The sequence below is a fragment of the Primulina eburnea genome, unplaced genomic scaffold (assembly GCF_022965805.1).
Source record: "Primulina eburnea isolate SZY01 unplaced genomic scaffold, ASM2296580v1 ctg358_ERROPOS207111, whole genome shotgun sequence".
Taxonomy (NCBI): Eukaryota; Viridiplantae; Streptophyta; class Magnoliopsida; order Lamiales; family Gesneriaceae; genus Primulina; species Primulina eburnea.
The window spans coordinates 76,171-101,438 of NW_027331176.1; the positions used below are offsets into that span (position 1 = coordinate 76,171).

General features: G+C 34.0%; 1 protein-coding gene across 1 annotated transcript; it reads right to left on the reverse strand.

Moving 5' to 3' along the window:
- Positions 1–2,512: 2,512 nt before the first annotated feature.
- LOC140820995 (protein neprosin-like) lies at positions 2,513–13,152 on the reverse strand. The gene is made up of 7 exons (XM_073181379.1): positions 12,765–13,152; positions 12,547–12,633; positions 12,081–12,296; positions 11,525–11,689; positions 11,104–11,157; positions 10,583–10,729; positions 2,513–3,082 (listed from the first exon to the last, which is right to left on the reverse strand). Exons 1-7 carry the CDS (start codon positions 13,071–13,073, stop codon positions 2,705–2,707), a joined length of 1,356 nt encoding a protein of 451 aa, XP_073037480.1. The 5' UTR covers positions 13,074–13,152; the 3' UTR covers positions 2,513–2,704.
- Between the last annotated feature and the right edge of the window lie 12,116 nt (positions 13,153–25,268).

Consider the following 25,268-nt stretch of genomic DNA (forward strand, 5'->3'; position numbering starts at 1 on the left):
TTTTGGTTTTAACATTTAAATCTGAATTATAAAATTCAGCTTTCGGTTCGATTCATTGTTCGGTTTTTTCGGTTTGGATTTTCGGTTTTTTCGGTTTTATCCGAAGTTTGAACATCCCTAACGGCGAGTGATGCCATAGCTCCTAAACCATTTAATTTATTCCCTTTATATTTTATCTCAATTCCCCAATTTCACCTATACACCATAAAAAAATAATTATTTGGAGCTACAGATATTAATATAACCATTAAAATTCAAACTAATCAAGACCAAAAGAATTAATAAATGTATCAAAATATCAGTTTACTAAGCCTTAATATATAATTTTCTAATAATAATAGTAAATATGTCTCCCAACTGAGGCTGAAAACACAAACCCGATGGACCTTACTCCTTACACGTTTCGTCTGACAAATTTTCAAATTTATCTGACAGTGTGTGATGTTCATCAGATGTTCAACTGATCATCTCGTATAAAAAATACACAGCACCAACGGAGAATCCAAATCCATATTATCGGTACTCGGGGTGATAGATTAGGGATCATGACCTAAGTTCGATTCCTCTTGAGTTCATTTCCCTTGGAAAATTGGCTTCCCACCTAAGATATTATCCGATCACCCTGATTTAGGGGCATTGGGGGAGGAATTCCACCTTTTGGTACTATTATTTTAATTGTATTTTTATTTTTAAAAAAAGTAGCTGGAAGATATTGGAAATCTAGTTTTGTGATGTAGATGTTCCTCAGGCACAATTTCTCTACATTTAATGAGATATTTTTTCTCTTCGAGTTGTATTTTCACATTGGAGTTGTACGTACCCATGCAGACATTTCAGATGTGATTTTGATTGCACGTCTCTTTTATTTTATTTTTTTATATTGCATGGGAATTTTTATGATACATATACTTCCTTTTCTTTTTGATTGCACAAACTTTAAAAGGCTCACACATCAAAATTAAAATAAAACGCGACCTAAAAAATAAAATTCTTGAATTCTCCCCGAATCATAAAAAAATATTATTTTTTATATCAAAAGTTATATTTTCCACTATAGGCATCAAACCATATCCACATTTTTAACCATCAACTGTACTGACGTTTATGTCCACCAATGAGTTGACATTCACATCATTTATAAAAACAGATATGGACAAAGTTGATAGACAACATAACAAAACTATATATACATGCACACACTATTATATATAAATGTTTATTAATTTTTTTAAAAAATATATAATACAGTAAGTCTTTGTCAAGACAGTATCTAAACTTAGGACATCATATCTCCTGCATAATGTTGTTAAGAGTCTGGGTTCCACCGTTATGTGTTGGACTATCTATAATTAGGTCCTCCGTTCTGTCCATAATTGGGTCATTTGTAAACTCCACGCTCCAGATGTTCATTCCTGGGCGTGAGAGAGGTGTGTTAATTGTTCCACATCGGTTGAATAAATAACCTGAGAGTTGTATATATTGGCTTGGACAATCCTCCCCCTTGAGCTAGCTTTGGGGTTGAGTTAGGTCCAAATTCCAATCTTAACAAATGTATACCAAAAAAGACACAAGAATAAACAGATAGACGAGAAAGGACTATACGAAATTAAATTTAAACGTTACCTCTGATCTTACAAAGTTTCAGTTTCTTAACTCAAATTTGCATTGAAGGGGAACAAGATATTTATTACAAGGAAAAAAAGAATTTAAACACGACTAATCTATAAGGTATAGTTTGGTACACATGATAGGATAAACATGTGAGATATAATATAAGGATACGTTAAGGATAAATAAGATGTAAGATATCATATTTAATGATTGGTATGATTTTAATAAGAGTGATTAAATTTATATATTAGATTGTAATGACAAAATTAACCTTATCATAATAAATTTTATAATTTCAAAGTTGTTGCTTGACTTCATATTTTTTATTTGTTCATGCGTCGATAGTGCTTGCATGATTTATTTATTTTTACTTAATTTTATATATTATATAATATAATAATTGAGCCTTTGATTTTATGAGTCAAGTCAAATATCAATTTTTAAGGTTAATCGGGTGATACTAATAATTTTATTGAGATTTATAAAAATCAATTTATATAATTATCATTTTATATAATATATAAAAATAAATAAAAAATATTTATTTGATTTTAATTTCTACCTACTAGCATATATTTATTAAAATCATGATAATTAAGTCATTTGTAGTGTATTTTATTCTTAAATTAAAACTATCACACCTAATAGAAGGGATATTTTATCCTTCAAAAAAATTATTTATCAAGGGCCCATGATATTATCATTAGCTTTTTAAAAATGTACCAAACTTATGATAAGGAGGATTATTAATTTATCAATCCCTCCCTTATCCTATGTACCAAACTATGTCTAATAGTTTAGGATGATATATCAAGAGTCAAAAAATAAAAATAAAAAATTAACGAAGGACTCAAAGAATTAACAAAATGGAAATCACAAAACCAATCAAGAAAAACTAAAAACATACCAGATATTCGTGAGATTTCCAATATTACCAACAGAGTACTTGTTACATATCTCATAATAAAATATGCAACAAAATATTCATTTGGTATACTAAAGAAATAGTAGAATCAGGGGGTGTATCCGTATTTGGCGGAGTGGGTGAACGTACTCTTCAAGAAAATGATCTTTACATGGAAATAAAATTTTTTTATGGACACCTAGAGTTTCTTCCGGGGCCTCCGTAGTAAAAATAATTGCCCCAAACACTATTTTTCCCGGCTTTTATGTTGTAGCAATTGGGATGATCGGCCAAAAGATGAAGATTGGATAAAGGGATCAAGTTATTATCCCAATCAACAACTTGCAAATTCCTGAAATAGGATGCTTTTCGGAATCCTTCGTCTGCAAAATGCCCACTTCCCATTTGTGTTGATGTGTGGGATCCCATTGATCTAGTGTTCACTATTTCTCCTCCAAATTGAATCATGCTTGCGTGCCCTTGTAAGTGACTAAACATGAACGATGGCCAATACCCCACCAGGAACCCGGGTCCGAATTCGAGCCACCAGTGTCCGTGTTTCGGATCCTGGAAACAAGTCACATGAAGAAGTAGTAGATTAGTAGAGTTAACCATTGCTTGTTGCAAGCAAACTCAAACATTATTAATTTGATGATTCCAAATTATCGGAACTTGAGTTTTGTTAGAAGTAGCGCAATAGAAATGTATAAACATGAATTATTTTATTCTATAATGTCCAAGTACTTTCAATCTGCAAATTTAATCTTAAACGAGCTTATTATGAAGCTTCATAAAAATTGAATTTTCAATTAATAGAAACAATCTCGAACCAATAAATTAAGCATAAATAAGGACTCTGATTTGAGCACAAAAAGGTTAATTATTTTCAAAAAATTCGGGCCGTCCAAATAAACTTGCTTAGTATATAGTAAAATTTTGTTTTTTTCTATTACAAGATCATTCCACGTTTGTTTGACTTCATTGGCTCTGACATCTTGGTATCGGTTAAGATTGGAACTTGGACCTAACTCAACCCCAAAAGCTAGCTCGAGGGGGGAGGATTGTCAAGTCAATATATACAACTCCCATGTTATTTATCCAACCGATGTGGGACAATTAACACATCACTCTCACGTCCAGGAATGAACATTTGGAGCGTCGAGTTTACAAATGACCCAATTAGGGGCAGAACGGGGGGACCAACACATAATGGTAGAACCTAAGCTCTGATACCATGTTAAGATTGGAACTTGGACCTAACTCAACCCAAAAGCTAGCTCAAGGGGGAGGATTGTCCAAGCCCATATATACAACTCTCAGGTTATTTATCCTACCGATGTACAATTAACACACCTCTTTCACGCCCGAGAATGAACATCTGGAGCGTGGAGTTTACAAATAACCCAATTATGGGCAGAACGGGTGGCCTAATTATAGACAGTCCAACAACACATAACGGTGGAACCCAGGCTCTGATACCATGTTAAAATTGGAATTTGTACCTAACTCAACCTCAAAAGGTAGCTCAAGGGGGCAGGATTGTCCAAGCCAATATATACAACTCCCAAGTTATTTATCCAACTGATGTGGAACAATTAACATTATCATTATAATAGGTGTCCAGCGGGACAACTTATGATTTGAGTTTTATTGGTTCTAATGTAAAAACAATCTTTATTTTAATATATTTTATGGTTTTATCCAATTATAACATTTACTTTATTTGTATACTCATTCAAGCTATATAGATAAAGTTTTTGAATATGTAATAGATATCATGATGTTTGTCTCTCCACATAAGATCATGAAACTCATTAAGAAGTGTATCATAATTCTAAACAGGTTCTTAGTCTAACCAGCCGCCTAAAATATTAAAGGTCGTTTGAGCTTTAGACCAACTTTTGGAACATTTCATGTTCGCAATCTTAATTTTGATGCTAACAAAACTTGTTATTTTGTTACTGATAGTTTATAGTAGTGCGCAGGATACTGTAACTTATCAAAGCCTAACTGATCAGTTATCTCGCCTAACTGAAGCTTTCAAGAACGCCAACTGATAGTGCCAACTAATGGCCTAAGCTGAATCAGTCCAACTGATGCATCGAAGAACAGTTCAACCGAATGATCAGTTGTTAGGTGATTCAGCATAAAATCTTCAGAAGCCTGGCCAGCTGATGAAAAGCTCAACTGATGGAAAGTTCAACTGACCAGTTCAACTGAACCAATGTAACCGGTTAAGCTAACGAACCAACTGATTTCACCAGACCAGTTCAAGGCATCAGTCAGGAATCAATCAGTATGGAAAACACGACAAGATTATTCTTTCGAATCCAGTTGTGCGAACTGGGTAAATTATTTTTACTATCAGTAGTACAATTAATGGACGTTGCAGCAAAGATTAAAGCCGAGAAATTCCTGGAGTCATGTTGGAAAAGTCGAGACACAAAGTCCTAGGAACAAATTCAAGCTGCAACGGATACAATTATTGAGTTTCACTGTATCATCAGTTTCTCGCCTATAAATAGAAGATCGGTGAAGACCAATAATAAGATGAGTGTGTGAAAATACCAATAAAAAGGGCACTCATATTGCATATCAGCTTATAAGAAGTAAATATCCCAGAGGGAACACTTCATCGTGTTATCAGCTTAGCTTAGGAGCACAATTCCCTCAGTGTGTGGGAACACCTTTCTAGTGTATTCTTTGTATAGTTTACACACACACACTCACACTCACTCACTCACAAATACCGTCTTGTACACAGACGTTAAACTTGTGTATGTTGTCTTTGACGCACAGACGTTAAACACGTGTTGGCTGAAAGGTGCTGCTTTTTCTCTAGGCTAGCAGTTCAGTTGAGGCAGTAGTGTAAGTCCTAAGCTGAGTGCATTTGTACAAATAGCTGTATAAATCAAAGTCTTCTAGTAGATCCTACCAGAGGTGGTTGAAGGGGTGACGTATAATCAGTTGAAGTCTACAAACATCCATAAACATATCTTGTGTACTCAACTGATTAACCAATATTTTCAAATTGACTTGATCAGTTAGAGCATCCATTAGTTCAGTTTTTACCATAACTGAACTGACATATGCGACAACTGTTTTTTTGCTTTTCATTTATTCAGTTTACATAAGTTAAAATATTTTCTATTATAACAGCTTTCTTCACAAAGGATTACTTCGAGTTTTTTTCGCTTGATTTATAAACCAAACTCGATCTAATTCATCGGTGTTAACATTCTTAGAACACGAGCAATTGTAGCTCATTGGAGAATATTTTATTTGAAACACCTCAAAGTGCCCAGATAAACGATCATTCAAATGGTACGAGAGCTAGTTGTTCTAAAAAGAACATTTGAAGAAAACTGTGTTTTAAAATATTTTACTTTAAAATAGTGTTAAAAGCTATTTAAAAGTATTTCATACTATTTTCAAAACTATTTGAAAATATTTATCTATCGCTCATAGCGAAGGGTGGAGAGGATTGGCTCAGCAACTAACATTGTTGCCACTTCACTCGACTCTGAGCTTTGGGGTTTTAATCAGCCTGCAGGGTTCTGAGCTTTTGCTGTCAAGATGCATAGCTAAATTGTTCAGTGAACAAGGTTTTAGCTACAAAGCCTTCCAGGTCAGTTGTTCTTCAGACGAAACTCGTCCATGCTGAGACGTTGGTTGATTTAATCACCAGATGTATTCCGCTTGAGCCCAGTTTGAGTCAGCTCGACCATTTGGGTAGTACAGAGATCGAGTTCAAGGCAAATTAGCTTGCTTCTCTAGCAAATTAAACACAAGAACTATGCATCATTTCAAGCAGTCAAGACAATCAGTTGTTGGTATATCCAGTTCTGTCATAAATATACCTACTGATAACCGATGTTATTTGAAATATGCTATTGTAGTAGCAATTTTCCTTACAACTGATGTATGTACTCAAATGTAAAATAAAAGGAAGTTTGTTTGATTTAATAAACATCATGTTTATCCAGTTGTGTTTCGTTGTGACTGAATAAATATTTCCAAACTTCTTGTCTACATTGCTTGAATGATTATAATCTATGAATTGGTGCTTAGTTAATTTTTCCAAATAAGAGCTTTTAAATTCAGTTGTTAAGGGGGAGTTTTCTTACCCTCAAACTAAAGTTGTTTTTAAAAAATTTCTTCAATTCAGTTCTTGAGGATGAGCGTTTAATGACATTTAAATGTACTGACTCTAGAAATTTAAAAGTGTTTAATTTGTTTGTACCGTTTTAACTATTCAAGTTTTCTGATCATCAAAAATGAGGAGATTGTTAGAACATTTCATATTCGCAATCTTTATTTTGATGTTAACAAAACTTGTTATTTTTTTACTACTTGTTTATCGTAGTGCGCAGGATATTGTAACTGATTAAAAGCCTAACTGATCAGTTATCTCGCCTAACTGAAGCTTTCGAGAATGCCAACTGATAGTACCAACTGATTGCCCAAGCTGAATAAGTCCAACTGATATATCGAAGAGCAGTTCAACCGATAGATCAGTAGCTAGGTAATTCATCAGAAGACCTTCAGAAACACGGCCAGCTGATGAAGTGCTCAACTGATGGAAAGTCCAACTGACCAATTCAACTGAACCAGTGTAACCAGTTAAGCTGACGAGCCAACTTATTTCACCAGACTAGTTCAAAGCATCAGTCAGGAATCAATCAGTATGGAGAACACGACAAGCTTATTCAATGGAATCCAGTTGTGCGCACTGGGTAAATTATATGTACTATCAATAGTATAATTAATGGACGTTACAGCAAATATTAAAGCTGAGAGATTCCTGGAGACATGTCGAAAAAATCGAGACACAAAGTCCTAGGAACGAAAAGCTGCAACAGATACAATTATTGAGTCTCACTGTACGATCAGTTTTCCGCCTATAAATAGAAGATCAGTGAAGACCAATAATAAGACGAGTGTGTGAAGATACAAAGAAAAAAGGCACGTATATTACATATCAGCTTACAAGAAGCAATCATCTCAGAGGGAACACTTCATCGTGTTATCAGCTTAGATTAGAAGCACAATTCTCTCAGTGTGTGGGAACAGCTTTCTAGTTTATTCCTTGTTCAATTCCCACATACACACACTCACTCACTCTCAAATACCGTCTTGCACACAGACGTTAAACTTGTGTATGTTGTCTTTGACGCACAGACGTTAAACACGTGTTGGCTTAAAGGTGTTGCTTTCAGTCTAGGCTAGGAATTCAGTTGAGGCAGTAGTGCAAGTCCTAAGCTAAGTGGGTTTGTACAAGTAGTTGTAAAAATCAAAGTCTTCTAGTGGATCCTACCCGATGTGGTAGAAGGGGTGACGTAGGAGCAGTTGAAGTCTCCAAACATCCATAAATATATCTTGAGTACTTAACTGATTAACCGATGTTTTCAAACTGACTTGGTCAGTTAGAGCATCCATCAGTTCAGTTTTTACTAAAACTGAACTCACATATGCGACAACTGATTCTTTGCTTTTCAGTTATTCAGTTTACAAAGTTAAAATGTTTTCTATTGTAACAGCTTTCTTCACGAAGGATTACTTCGAGTTTCTTCTGCTTGGTTTCTAAATCAAACTCGATTTAATTCTTTGGTGTTAACATTCTTAGAACACGAGCTATTGCAGCTCATTGGAGAATATTTTGTTTGAAACACCTCAAGGTGCCCAGATAAACGATCCTTCACTAAATATGTGATGTAAACTTCATTTTCATTGGTAAGGAAATGAAGATGTCCATTCATACAGATGAGTGATCATTTGATGATGCACTGAACAACCCTCCTTCGGACAGTCCAAGTGGTTATCATTTATCGAGTGAAATAATATGTGGTTATGATTTGTACACCATTAGTCCTTAGACCCAGGACAATGTATAGGCTCTACGTACTAGCATGCACTTTGACTCGTTTACCAACTTCATTGAGAGTAATAAAGGTGGCGAGTTTGGGTGTAGTTTTAATATACGTAGGAGAAAATGCATTGTAGTTGAGAATTCATCGTTTGCCTACGAGCGAAGATATCCTATGTGGTGTAATAAGTTAATAGTCCGAGGAATCTCTGCCAAATTAAGACATGTTCATTTTGAAAAGGTATTTTCCTCAGTTGCACATACTTTGTCACTATTATTACTCAAAGATACATCACATCATTATTGAATTTATATGCAACTATCTCGATACACCAATGGTTGCAGATTGGATCAGGATATATGAGTTGAAGGGGCCGTATTGTACACTAATCATAACTTAAGGTTCATGCAGCAGTATTAGCAATACATAGGGGATCGTGGAGCGATACTATAAGACGCTTTTAACATGATCTTATGGGTGCAATCAGAAATGAGTTCTGAAATTCTTTAATGTTGATGAAAAGAATGTGGCTATTTAGGATATGTCCAAATAAGAATAATGTTATTCTGGATCACATGGAATAATGAACTCACAGCTAGCTATATTCTTTAACTATTTAAGGTTACAAAAATATCAGATTATATGTTCCCATTCAGATAGTCAAACTTCAAGGAGTTGAATTTGACGATTGTAGTTTGATGGAGATCAAATAGAATGCTTTTAAAGGAGTTTGCAAGTTGATTCCATAGGATGGAAGCAATGGAAGTTAGTTAAACTGTTAATTGAGTAAAGAGTGTGGAACTGTCTATTTTGTTGAAGGAATTTACAAAATTGTCAGCCGCCAAAAATGGATCTATAGAAACTTTGATCTTTGAAATTTTCAATTTTTATTATATGAACAAAATTTGTATCATTGGTATTGTCAAATCATCGAACAAATTTATAATGAGTTCATAATTATATATTTAATGAATTTAGAATATTTGTAATAGTGACTACTAATATGTATAAATTCTCATAGAACATTATAGAGAAGTCTAGAATTAATTGACTAATAAATTAAATAATTGTTATTTAATTTTAAATATTATGTTTATGCATATAGTATATGTGCATGTATAGATGTATTGATATATATACTTTATCTGGAGATATAAACATGTGTAGATAAATATATCGTGGATTATCAAAAGTTGATTAATACATGATATAATAATATGAGAATTTAATTAATGAAAATTAAGAGTCCTAAAAACACTAGGATTAGGGATCCTAGTAACATTGGACTTCTGTATTTTAATGAATATGTTATCAAAAGATGATAACACATAACACACAATATAAGACACAAAAATACACAACAAAATTTCTCCTCTCCTCAAAAAACCTCTCGGCCAACACGAAAATTTTGAAGAAAAATTTCGACCGTGTGCTTCCTCCGCCACCACCTCATTGTCATCGCACCAACTCCAGATTTCTGAAATTCGGGTGTCCTAGTCTCAACACAGAGATTGTTTGAGATCTCTAACGCGAACCAAACAAATAACAGAGTCTCCGATCGTAGACTTGATTAGGCGATCAAAAGGAGATAGATCTGTTATAAATGATATACAAGAAAGACTACCACCACTTAAGATCTGGAATAATTTGGAGCCAGCATTAAATACGCTAAAGTTAGCTCTAAACACCCTATGAATGTTTAAATTCATATGATGTCCAAGGAACGATTTTTAACGTCGAAACAAAATTTTTAAACTTCTGCCGCATCTTGAGTGCGAGAAAACGGTACTACAACATGAGGCGTGTACACGAAAACCTAGTTTTTCGCTAGAAAGTTATCAAGAACTTACATGGAATTAGTACTGAGATTCCAAAGCATCTAAGGAATAATATTTTTTTGCGAGAAAGAGTATCAAAGCATGACCTTCAGAAAGAAAAGAATCATGCCATATTTTATTAGAAAACATCCAAAAAATCAAAGCGTGGAAGATACAACATTCACTAATTAAGCAGCTTAGTAAATCTATTTTAAAAAAAATTGTTGTGGGTCAACTAAATACTTTGTAAAGCTAACGACAAGCCATCGACTGCATGCATGAGAATGATGAGTGCCGAGTTTAAGACTCAGTGCTGACTTCAAGATCCAATTGTAACAAATTCATCTCCAATTCGTAAAAAATAATGGAAAAACTTTGCATACCTTCCATATCATAATGCCAATATCGAATTGCCTAGAACTGTAAGATGACCTTGGAGAGATTGCTGCTCCAATGGCAATTCTGTTGCTAATTTGCACAAATCCGGAACATAGTAAATTGTAACATCCTGTTTCTTGATATGCATCCGTCTGTTAATTCCCACACTTTCCGTTAGTAATATATTTATAGCCTTGTTTTGATTATGCTCCATACGTCCCCACTCATTTAGGCTTATGTATATTTTCTTGAAAACTAAGAAATTGTTTGGAAAGGTACATTTTATAAAACAGTTTTACTATTTTTCCTTTATTTAATGAAGATTTCAGACGTAAATTTTTACAAGTAAACCATTTTAAATAGGGGTATACTGATAAAAGAGTAAGGAAATGAATACTAAATATAGAAACCGAACTTTGTAACTGAGACGGATGAAAAAAGAAATTCAGCCTAGATGAATGGGACCGTGGGAGCAACAATCACTGCGCGCGCGCACACACATATATATATACAAATTAATACTAACTGTCCAATACGTGAAAAACCTAGGATAGTTGTCTCCATACAATTCCGGGCTGATCTGCAAATGGCAAATAGTAACATCAGTTTTATCGGGGTTAGTCTGTACATGTTACACTGAGATTATTTCTTTATATATTTCAATATCATTATATCATGTATGGAAGTTAACATATATGTTAATGATCAAACGACTAACATTTACCACGTCACAAAGAGATAAATAATCCAAATATTACATAGAATAATTGTTTTACAGTCAATTAACCCAAATCCAATGGTAAAATGAAGACAACAAATTAATTCGAGAGAGTTATTATCATCCATGTCCTTTATGGACAAATTAGGTGAGCATTTGAAATACTGGTTACTGCGATCGTTCACTCGATTAAATTATCGGGCATGGCGTAATATATATAGGTACGGACCTGCCAACCGGCTTCAATGGTGTTGAGATCACGACCAAAGGAACCAGAGATAAGCCATAATTGAGAGAGACTGAATTCGTATTCATCTGTCACGCGAGGCGCCCACACGTTCAGGCTGGCCTTGGCTCCGTAGTACTCCTCTCCATTCACAAATGCTACTGCATGCTGTATCAATAATTCATCAACATAATATGCTTTTGTTTTAAAAGTTTTTCCCAAAATATATATTCTCAAAAATTACATCAGAAGACTGTGATATACGGTTGATTTTTATTTTTCCAAAATTTTATTTATATTTTTTTGGGTCAAGGGAATTTCGAATAGATTTATAATAACTGTAGTCGTGGTTTTTCTTGATTTTATTTTATTAAATAAATAAGTAATGAGATTATTTTTCATATAACATAATAATTATACTCTGACTTAAAACTATATATATATGCAGCAAACGATATATTATGTCACGTAAATGAGAAATTTCCTTGATGAGAGAAAACATAATATACGTAGAGACACTATAAAATACAGAATCAATAACTTTAAAGATATATCTAACCTCGTGATCTCTACTCATCGTGTCTCTTCGAACGCCCCTTGCGATTTTTTTACCGAATCTTTGAATCGAACTAGTCCTCAGAACATCTTTCTCTGTTGTTCTTCTTATCGGAATGCTTCCTTCCGGGCACGATTCACCGTTGTCGATCCAAGATTGAAATATTCCTGGAATGGAGTAGATATTGGACGCATTGCTCTTTGGTCTGTCAGGTGGCTCCTGCAATCAAGCAAAACAAAAGATTTTTGAATTTTTGTTTTTTCAAGTATCAAGAATTGAAATTTTGACATGTACAGTTGAAATTTGAGTACATTTAAAACAGCCCTTTTGATATTTTCTCTTATATATCTACCAATTATTCACAAAAATTATATGTAGCATGATCAAGAATATAGAGATATGTAATGTTCTAAGTTATAACCAAGAATTATATATGAATAAAACGAAAGAATAATAGTAATTAAATTACCAGTGGCTTCTGTCCTTTGAGCATAGGATGATCAAATGCTGGTTGATGATGAGCTAAAACACAATCTATTACATCACCATAAGGACTCTACAAAAAAGTTATAAAATAAACGCAAAAAACTATAAATTGTCAGCCCAATTATTCAAGAGAAAGAAAAGGAAAATCACGAAAACTCGGACCTCGTAGTAAAAGACACATAAACCATAATACATAACAACCTCAACTGTCTTGACCGCTTGCTTGTTGATCTTTTTAAGGTAACTCCTTATTCTCCTCAACTTATGCAACTCGTTCCGAGGCGTGAACGTTTGATTCGCCCGTAAATGGCTACCGGCGAGTTTGGCGCCGGAGAAAACATGACTACTTAGAGAAGAAGCGATAACAAAGAAGGCTGCTAGAAATTTGAAAAAGATGGATTGAGAAGAAGCCATATATCTGGCAGGTGGTGTATTCGTGTGCTTGTTTGTTTCTTGAGGCAGAACTAGGTTGCGTTTGTATTCATTTGTAGATTGTCTTGTAATGACCATAAAACCTAGTCGAATTTTTCTTTGTACTACAACAAACAGTGCCACGCAAAAGAAAAGTTAAAACAAAACTCATTTGCGCTCTCTGATCATTTCGTTACTTTTTATGGCCACATGTTGACAGATAGTGGACACACCCCTCTCTCTAACATGCACACTCCTCCCACTATCTGCGAGCACTTTTTTTCCAAATATTGAGATTGGATTTATTTTTAGTTTATTCTTTAATCATTTATCAGTTGCAAGAAATTTCAGTACTGATAATAAAGAATTCCAAATTTTTATTTCACAGTGGAAGGAAGCTGTGATACAACACACAGGGGGTTGTGGAGTCTTGTAGCCTGATTGTTCTGACGTCAAGAGAACAGATTTGGATCTTCTACTGTGTTGAAAACACAGCACCAAGTGCTATGTATTTTTTACACGAGATGATCACATGATCATCGTGTTTAATCTGATAATTTTTTGAATTTATCTCATATGATGTAATGTCCACAAAAATACATATCACTAAATGTTGTGTTTTCAACACAAGTAAGGATCCAAATCTCAAGGAAACATTCAAGGCTCCCAACAAGTTTATTTTTTAGCTCACATTTACCGCAAGAGAGTTGTGGTCAAAATTCGAAAGGATCTTAGTTTTTTTTACGAGTGGTGTTTTCAGAGGCTGACAAATTTTTATTTTTGTCCAGGGCGCTTCTCCCAAAAAATATTTTTTTACTTTTATCTGTTTGGAGAAAAAAATTTGATGTGACAGAATTAACGCTCAATTCTAGGAAAATACCCGATGCCACAGTTTCCTTGTAAGCTATTTTAATTTTTCAGTCCTTTAGCAACATGAGTGCTATAAAGTAACATATTATATCGAAAAATACATGTTCTATATCATATCGAAAATTAAAATATTAAAAATATCTATATTTATATCCTATAAAAAAATGTTTTGATATATCAAAATTTTGTATGTATAATGAATAATACTAAAAGTACAACCAATATATCGTTACAGCGATATTTACAACCATTATATCGCGAGATTTTACTATTATATCGTGATATTTTGTATTCAATATATAGTAGATTTTGACAAATTGAATTTTTTTTGTCCTACAAATTGAGGTACAAATATGGATACACATGTAGCATCACTCATGTATAATTAACATATCGATTATACTGAAATATTGCGATATATCGATATTTTGACACGAGATCGATATATACCGTTTTAGACAGTAAAAATAGATTGTATTTTTTAAAAAGAATAATTTTATTATTTAAAAATATTATATTTTTTAATGTATATATTTTATTTTAGTATATCTCGAAAATTTTAAATTTCATACCGCAGAATATTTTGGTATCGATATCGTATCGTACTGAAAAATTCGGTAAATTCGATATTTTTCAATGCGAAAACTTCGATATATTGAAAATTTTGTATTTTCCCCCACCCCTACTTAACTATGTGTTTCAGTTCCCTCGTTACCTTAAAATTCGGTATTTTTTTGGTACGGTAACTTATTAATTTCAATTTGGAGTGAAATTTTTCCTTTCTATTTTCCATTGACTTTAGCTTGCTTCTTAGACTTTTTTGGTGCACTCATAAAAACATTATCATTTGTTTCTATCAACAACATTCTTTCCATGTGAATACACATGATCATCAATTTGTTGATTGACCAATTATCCTTACGTGCTAGAAAATTTTGAAATGTCCATATTATCGTGTAAGAGTGCATAAAATTAAATGCACAAGGAAGGTATCAAATATTTTCACTCAAGTGTTTTCAATGGAGCAGCTATGTGCTTCATCTTCATGCTGTACTCTCACACACCTTTTACATTAGTAAACCTTAATGATGAAAACTCCATTATTAAATTGTTGGACAGGGCCTTGTCTGAAGTTGCAAATTGTTCATCAATTTCCATAAGTAGGTCATTGAATTTTTCATGCCCTTCAGTCGAATTGCAAATATCAGCAGAGATCTTACTCTTTTTGAACATAACACAGATGAGAATAGATAGCTCCTGCTCTCATAAAGTTCAAACTCATCAGATTTGCTAAATTCATCAATGGTAGGTGGTTTATCTTTCCTTATGCTATATATAGTCAAAATCTCTATAAATATCTAACCGTTAGATAAGATAAAGTTTTTGTATAATTAAATGTTTAAACATTATTATCATATGCTCCACCTAGTAGGATATAATTTGATATCCTGATAAATATTTTCAAATATTTATCAGCCATATATTACATATTGTTCATCACGTCATCTTTCCAACATAATGATGCATGGTCAAGACATTTGGCTCATCTGTTTTGGATTCCAACGGGATCTAAACTATGATTTTCAATTTTTTTTTTTTTTGTGCAAACTAGATATTTGTTATATTATCAAGCATTTACCGTCAGGAAAAAAAGAATAAAAAGATATCGAGATTTAAACATATGATCGCGAAAATGCAAGTTACATAAGGAAATTCAGTGCATTTTTTCGTATGGATTTGGAAACAATTTCGAAACAAGTGGAAATTTAAAAAATAGGAGAAGAGACAAAACCAGAACCCAGAAACTTGATGGACCGTCGCCATTAATATCATGTTGGATCATCTTCAATTCGAACACATGCTTGTCTCTGACTCGTGATGATTACTGTGCCTTTATGACAAATTTCTTTTATGAATGCACATTTTTTTCTCATTACAGATCACAAGTGTAATATTTAATAAATATTTTTTAAAAAGTGTAGGATTGAACGTCATCTTGCTAAAAGTTATAATTTATGATAATAATGCGATTCAAATTTTTTAAACTATATAACAACATAAACATCATATTTCCATTTATCTATCGAACTCCAACAATGAGTATTTTTAATGGTAGATACCCCTGTAAGTAGGGGTGAGTATTCGGTTAATTCGGTTACCGACCGAACCGAATTAGCCATAACCGAACCGAACCGAAATATTTAGCCATAACCGAACCGACCGAATTAATTTTCATAACCAATGAAAACCGAACCGAATTAAAATCGGTTAACCGATTAGTTTTAAAAAAAATTGTGATTTAACTTTAATTATATATGTAAATTTTTTTTAACACTACACTTTACACAAATGCATAAAAATATAAAATCACACACATCCCAAATATATAAGTTTTATTTGAACACAATTAATACATACTATATCGATTTTAAAATTAAAAATTAAAATATTTATAAAAATTGAAAAATAAAAAAAATTATTAAATAATAATATTTATTATATCGGTTAATTCGGTTAACCGATTTCAAAATTTCGAAAACCGTAACCGAACCGAATTAACCGATATAACCGAATTTTTTTAATTTGAAAACCGAATTTCCGAAATAACCGAACCGAATTTCCGAATTGACTCGGTTCGGTCGGTTAATTCGGTTTAACCGAAATCTTGCTCACCCCTACCTGTAAGAGCCCTGGTCATGGATGATCCGGAATATCAAATGGATTCTCAAATCCGAGTGAGTCTGCAGATGGATTCTTCTGGAGCCGGGCAGGTGAAGGCCCATGCTCTACTCTCCGGGCAGTCATAGGCCCGGGCTCTTGTAATCTCTCGGGAACTTTCTACCCGGGCCACCTCGATATGAGCACCGCACTCGAGTATACTAGCAGAATAGGGTGTGGGTGACTGCCCTATCTCTGACACTAGGCCGATGGGTTGACAAAATCAGATAGACGGGATGTGACTAGTATATGAATTGACGTATCAGGATATAGGGTACAGTCAGCCGCTCTACTATAATTAGTAGGTAGCACGGAGAACGAGATCATCATTACTTTTTCTACTATAAATATCAGGTTCTCTCTTTACATTTACATTCATTCATTCATTCACACCAATATCACAGCCATCACTTGGCTACATTGGTTTTCTTGCTTGAGTGCCCTGCTGACTTAAGCATCGGAGTGGTCACGCCGGACACCCCTCCGGCGCCCATTCACGAGTTCCTCTCCTTGTATGCAGGTCATAGTGGAAGCTATAGCTCACAAGTTCATCTACTTTGCTCATTTTCCTGAACAACATTATAAATTATTGATTCGATCCGGTGGAGCACCCGACCCAGCTCACCCATTTCACTAGGATCGCATCATTGGCGCCGTCTGTGGGAAAGTGAGTTCAAGACGTAGATATGGTTTCCATTCAGAACTTAAGTCCGACCTCACGCTCGGCACTCAGTAAGCCCAACTCTGCTTGGCAAACATACAAGTCTGACCAGCTCGGCACTCAGATTTTATGTGGGTTTTATATGGGCTCAAAGCTCAGCAGCTATCCCGGATTAGCATGGAAGAACATTTTCTATGCACTCATTAGCATACATCTATATTAGTCACCTAATTTAGCTCAACCAGAGAAGTTCCACTCTACCGAAAATGAATTTGGATTCAATATTTCCAGGTTAGTAATTTGGTTTTTAAACTAATATAGCAGGAGAAGCAAAATCTTGAAAGTCCGGGAGACACGAGGCCCCGACACTATATCTTAAGTCCGGGAGGTATGAGGTCCCGGCATCCGGCACTATATCTTAAGTCCGGGAGGTATGAGGCCCCGACATCCTATTTTAAGTCCAGGGATCCATACCCTGGCTCGGGGCTCCATACCTCGACCATTTATGAAGGCCAGGGCTCCGCACCCTGGTTATCTATTAAGTCCAGGGATCCGTACCCTGGCTCGGGGCTCCGTACCTCGACCATTTATGAAGGCCAGGGCTCCGCACCCTGGTTATCTATTAAGTCCAGGGATCCGTACCCTGGCTCGGGGCTCCGTACCTCGACCATTTATGAAGGCCAGGGCTCCGCACCCTGGTTATCTATTAAGTCCAGGGATCCGTACACTGGCTCGGGGCTCCGTACCTCGACCATTTATGAAGGCCAGGGCTCCGCACCTTGGTTATCTATTAAGTCCAGGGATCCGTACCCTGGCTCGGGGCTCCGTACCTCGACCATTTATGAGTGCCAGGGCTCCGCACCCTGATTATCTATTAAGTCCAGGGATCCGTACCCTGGCTCGGGGCTCCGTACCTCGACCATTTATGAAGGCCCAGGCTCCACACCTTGGTTATTTATAAGCCCAGGGTTCTCAAACCTGGCTCGGGGCTCCGCACCTCGACCACTCCCAAGTCCTGGGACATGCTCCCCGGCCCAAGGCTCCGCATCTTGGTTATTTAGAAGCCCAGGGTTCTCAAACCTGTCTCGGGGCTCCGCACCTCGACCATTCCTAAGTCCGGGAGATATGAGGCTCCGACAATCTATTTTAAAGTCCATGAGACACGAGACTCTGGCATCTTATCTCAAGTCCGTGAGACACGAGACTCCGGCATTTCATCTCATTTCTAGGAGACATGAAGCCCCCGATGCTTTTATAGAACAAGATTGATTATCTCTTTGGGAATCCAAGCATGACTGATCGCGACAGCGAGTATGACTCTAGCCCGACTATTTAAGGGATGTGTGATGATACCCCTGTAAGAGCCCTGGTCATGGATGACCCGGAATATCAAATGGATTCCCAAATCCGAGTGAGTCTGCAGATGGATTCTTCTGGAGCCGGGCAGGTGAAGGCCCATGCTCTACTCTCCAGGCAGTCATAGGCCCGGGCTCTTGTAATCTCCCGGGAACTTTCTACCCGGGCCACCTCGATATGAGCACCGCACTCGAGTATACTAGCAGAATAGGGTGTGGGTGACTGCCCTATCTCGGACACCAGGCCGATGGGTTGACAAAATCAGATAGACGGGATGTGACTAGTATATGAATTGACGTACCAGGATATAGGGTACAGTCAGCCGCCCTACTATAATTAGTAGGTAGCACGGAGAACGAGGTCATCATTACTTTTTCTACTATAAATATCATGTTCTCTCTTTACATTTACATTCATTCATTCACACCAATATCACAGCCATCACTTGGCTACATTGGTTTTCTTGCTTGAGTGCCCTCCTGACTTAAGCATCGGAGTGGTCACGCCGGACACCCCTCCGGTGCCAATTCACGAGTTCCTCTCCTTGTCTGCAGGTCATAGTGGAAGCTATAGCTCACAAGTTCATCTACTTTGCTCATTTTCCTGAACAACATTATAAATTATTGATTCGATCCGGCGGAGCACCCGACCCAGCTCACCCATTTCACTAGGATCGCATCAATGGTAAACATATTCATTTCTTCTCCCAGCTTGGGTTGATTCGAGGCAGGAGTGGTATAAGAAAATCATATGTCGTATGACGTACCGAAAATTTCGGTATAAGAAAATTCATGTCGATACCGTACCGAAAATTTTGGTGCATATAACTAGCATACCGATTATATCGAAATTGTATGGTATACCAAAATTTCGATACGGTATCGGTATATATCGTTTTATACCGAAAAACCTTACATTTAAATTTTTTTATACATTTATTGCTTTAAAATATTATATATTTTAAATTTTTTGTATATTTTTTTTGTATTTCAGTATTCCGGTATATACTGAAATTTTCAAATTGTATATCGTTATCGTACCGTACCGAAATCTTCGGTATACCGAAATTTCGATAAATTCAACATTTTTTGGTACGGTAATTTCGGTATATCGAAAACTCGGTATTTTTTCTCATCCTTAATTCGAGGCTTCAAGCTACCCAGTGGTCAATCACATAACACATTTACCTTAGAATAATTTATCCGAAATATTTGGACAGTGGAATCAGTCGTGCTTACTCTTGTTCAAAGTAGTTTGAGACTCTGGTGTGAGAGTAGATATGAGGAATTTGGCATGGAGATTCCAAATTTTATTTTTTTAAAAAAATTTAACAATAAAGTAGAATTCCAAATTTTTTTATCAAGGGGTTAAAAAGTGCAAATTTTATTGCTTCTAATTTTTATGTGGTACAGATAAATTTTGTAAATATTATAATTTTATCGTTTGGTGCGAAATATAAGACTTTACGTCTTTATTTTATTCATATTCGAGTTAAAAACAATAAAAATTAAAAATTATTATGTTATCTATATCTATCGATTATTCTCTCTTACTAAGAATTCATATCATTCTATCCACAAGTCAAAGTAATATATATATATATATATATATATATATTATTATTATTTTTTAATTTCCTTTTGAGCCTAAAAATAGAGGCGATCCTTATTTCATGATTTACTGTCCCCTTTCTTTAATATCGACGTCATGTTCAATTACCTGTGATGTCATTTTCAATCGGGGCTGACGCTTTTTGCAGTTTAAATAAATAACATTACGTGGAATCCAACCACCAAAATTATTGAAAGAGCCTACCCAATGAATTCCCTCTTCAAATAATTATTTGATCAAGATTTCAAAATTTTCGTACAAAGCATAATACCATTCAAATTATATTAACTAACTTTCTAAAGAATTTCATATCCAAGATAAACATTAATCTTTTGCATTATTAAATATAATATTGATGGATTATGGCAAAAACTTGTGTGAGACAGTGTCACAGGTCGTATTTTGTGAGACGGATATCTCATTTGCGTCATCCATGAAAAAGTATTACTTTTTATGCGAAGAGTATTAATTTTCATTGTGAATATCGGTAGGGTTGACTTGTGTCACAGATAGAGATTCATGAAATCGTCTCACAAGAGACCTATATATTCTTATTTATCCAAATAAATTGAGTCAATTATTCGATCTAGCTCACTAAATCGAACTCAATCTCTTTCTAATTATTTACTTGAGATCATTTACCAAGGCTCCTCAATTCAATTAGTCCCACAAAATTCTTTCAAAATTTTATCGAACAACTAATGACATGAACGCTGGAGTGTTTCCTCTTAGCATTCCTCGACATCTCTAACTTTACTTTGTGATGAAAGTAACAACCCACACAGTTCGTTCCGCCATCCGGATTTCCCAAATTACAAAATTTGTGCATAGATGCATTTCATGATACTCTTATCATATTCTGATTAAATTTTAATATTACAAACACTACATTCACAAAAAAGAGAAAATTCTTGAAAATATTTATAAATCATATTAGTATTACGAGGGTAAATCATATATATATATATATATATATATATATATATAAAATGTAAAAATATTATTACCAAATTAATTAGAAAAAGGGTAAGAATTGCATTAAAAGAGGGGAGATTTTATAGAGTTGTAGAGCAATGTTGTCTGCGGTTGTAGGTAGAGGCCCTCCTCATTCTTGATATTTAATTTTCATTATCATCAATTTATTTATTTATTTATTTATTTGTTTGTTTATAATTAATTTTGGGTATCTCTTCTCTTATATTTTATGAAAAGGGGCACTCACATTCTCTTCAGCAAAGGAATTAGGAATTGTTGAGGAATATTGGCCAATTACATGTCACTCTCGTTTCCCAACAATAGAGTAGCCAATTTTATTTATATGTTTTCAGCAGTGTTCTAAAAAGCTCGCTTAAGCTCCGCTTAAGCTCGCTTAAGCTTGAAGCTTGGCGAAAACGCCCCGCTTCGGAGAAAGCGGAAAAAAAGCGGTCAAACTGTAGTTTGACCGAATTAAGCATAATTAAGGTGTTTGATTAAGCGTGCTTAACTACAATTGATCGCATCTATTAATTTTTTTATTTTGAAGGTATGTTTTTTTATTTTAAAATAATAAATTAGGTTTATAATTTAGATGTTTATTTTTTAATTTTAATTATGATTAAGCATGTCTGATAATGATTTGACAAATATTTAACATTTTTAATGTGTTTTAGTTGCAAAAACAAATTAAGATTGTAATTTTGATATTTTATGATTTTATAAATATGAGAATTAATGCATCAGACATAAAATTTATCATATTTATGTATTATTTTATCTAATTATTGGTTTGAGATAATTACAATTACACTGAATATAAAAAACGCTTTTTCACGCTTAAGCCTGTGCTAATCTCGCTTAAGCTTGAAAAGCTTGGAGCTCGACATCCGCGCTTCGGGGCGCTTCACGCCTTTTAGAACCTTGGTTTTCAGTGCAAAAACATTAATTACTTGTTTTAAGGTTGGTTGGTTGGTTGGCATGAATGAGAGTGACCATTTTCAATTCCACAATTAATCCCACATAATTACGCATTGATTTGAGTTTGAATATTTGGGCTTCTTTGAATGAATAATTATTTAAACCATTTAAAACACCAATTTCGTTTGTATTGGTTTTTGTTATTAGTTTTGGAAAAAAAATTGTGTGAGATGGTTTTACGGGTCGTATTTGTGAGACGGATCTCTTATTTGAGCCAGTCATCCATGAAAAAATATTATTTTTTATGCTAAGAGTATTACTTTTTATTGTGAATATCGGTAGGGTTCACCCGTCTCACATGAGACTCACTCTTTTTTTTTAAAGTAAATGTTGGGATTTTATTCTTTTGAAGTAGGCAAAAACTTGTGTGAGACGGTCTCACGGATCGTAGTTGTGAGACGGATCTCTTATTTGGGTCATCCATGAAAAAAGTATAATTTTTTATGCTAAGAGTATTACTTTTTATTGTATATATGGGTAGGGTTGACCCGTCTCATAGATCAAGATCCGTAAGACGGTCTCACATGAGACCTACTCTTTGAAGTAATGTCGCATGCTTCAAGTTAAGAAACCTTACTTTATACCAAATGTTAAAGTCATTCGTAACAAAGTTTTATTTTATAAAAGGTACCATATATATTTAGAATATAAGAATGTAACTTATAGTTCATTGAAGCTCCATGTAGTGGCAGAGCAAAATAAAGCACGGGTTGTCCAATTTTTTTATATATTAATTTTAGATTAATTTAATATTAGCTTGAGTTAATAAATTTTAAAAATTAAAAGATTTCGAAGTTTAAATTAATTAAGATTAATAATATGTGTCGTAGTAATTTTACCCATGGGCGACTTTAATGAATTATGTGAGAAGTTATTATGTGACCAGGGATCATTTTCGGTTTAAGAAAAAATTATTTTTACTTAATTATTATTTAACCAATTCTAAAAACAAGAACAAATTTGCAACAAGAATGAAGTAAAATTTGAAGATCCAAAGGTCCACGTGGTCTGGTTTGGCCCAACATGAAAAGCAAGGGCACTTTACAGCCCAAATCAAGAAACAAAGAAACCGTCGGAAAATAAATACACAATCTCTTCTTCCCACTCAAAAAAAAAGGGGGGAAAATAAGTAGTATACTATTCTCTATTGTTTTATTTTTCATAATTAAATTTTATTCCATGGATTATATGGGTGTATTCAACTTGGGAAATTTATTGACTTTTAATGATTTTTGTAGATTTTAAAAATCTAGAGGTATTCAATCAAGACTTTTGCATATTCTATAGAAGTCTTGTGGTATTCAAAATAGACTTTTATGGAGTTTTAAAAAGTCAAGTGGTATTCAACATTGACTTTTATAAACTCTATAAAATTCTATAGGTATTCAAATTTTCCATGGACTTTTAATAATTACATGGAATTCATTGACATACAAACATTAAAGCCTAAGGTACAACTACAAATTGTAAAAATTTGTATTTGGTTCACCCCAAATATTTGAATGGATTTTTAAAACTTCTAACTCAGGGGGGGTGCATTCAACGTGAGAAATTTATTGACTTTTAATGACTTTTGTAGATTTTAAAAATCTAGAGGTATTCAATCAAAACTTTTGCATACTCTATAGAAGTCTTGTGATATTCAAAATAGACTTTCATGGAGTTTTAAAAAGTCAAGTGGTATTCAACATTGACTTTTATAAACTCTATAAAAGTCTACAGGTATTCAAATTTTCCATGGACTTTTAATAACTCCATGGAATTCATTGACATTATACTTTAATTGAAATTATATATATATAATTTGGGTTTATTTAGGGGTGTGTATTCATTCTACACTTTTAAAAACTTTTAATGATTTTTTTTAGAAGGTAGACTTTTGTGGAGTCGATGGATTTTGATTGATTTTTATAGAATCTCATAGAATTGTAAAACATATTTCATTGACTCTTATAGACTTTTTTTCAAGATTTTTGTAGACTTTTCCATAAAATTATATGAATTTTGTAATTTATAATTGTGATTTATTTTTTTTTTATTAATTTCTTTTAAATAATTATTGGACATGTATAACCTCTTCAATTTTAATTTTTTTCTTATTTATGAAAATGTAAATGAATTTTACTTACTTAAAGGTTAAATAAATTTAATTTGTGAAAAACGACAAATGAACTATCTAATTTATTGAAATCAAAATTTCAATTCGTTATGTCAATTCAACATACTAATGAACAATATTTTTATACGTCCATAATAAAATTTTATTAAATGAACAATCAAAACAATAAGTAGACTTTTATATAAAAAAATCTAATCATTATTGACAATTTGATCAACATCGCTCCACATTTCATTGGTTATGTTATCCCTCCATGCATTAGCTTTTGCTCGCTGTTGTTCTTGAATATCAAATAACTGATCAAAGTTGTCATCTTCATAAACTTGTGCCGATGAATACAATTGAATTTCATTACCTTGTTCAATTTGAAATTCATCACATCGACACTCTTTCCGAAGAAAACTGTGTAATCCAGCACAAGCTAATACAAGCTCTGTTTGGGTGTATATGGAAATGGAGGAGCCATCTTGAATATTTTGAACCGTGATTTAATTATACCGAATGTCCTCTCTATAACATTCCTCAAAGGAGCATGACGAAGATTGAACAACTCTTTAGCATATTCAGGGTGACGACTTTGACCTGTGAATTCTTGAAGATGATAACGTATATCTTGAAAAAGAGTCAAGAATTGACGTCTATTTGGATATCCACCATCCACTAAAAAATATTTACCTATCAAATCATATTTGTAAAGTTAATTAACTAATGAATAATATACATTATCTTTGAAAATTACAAAAAATATAAATAGTTATGTAATATATAGGAAAAAAATATATGCCTTGTGGCACTTTAAGTTCATAATTTCTTGATAAAACAGCAGTCAACACGTGTGAATCATGAGCAGAACCCTCCCATCCGTTGAGTACGTAAATGAATTCTAAATCAAAGTTACAAGCTGCCAAAACATTTTGAGAAATTACTCCGTGGCGATTACGGTAACTGTTATTGTCATGACCAGACTCTGTCGCTGGAATATGAGCTCCATCAATAACTCCAATGC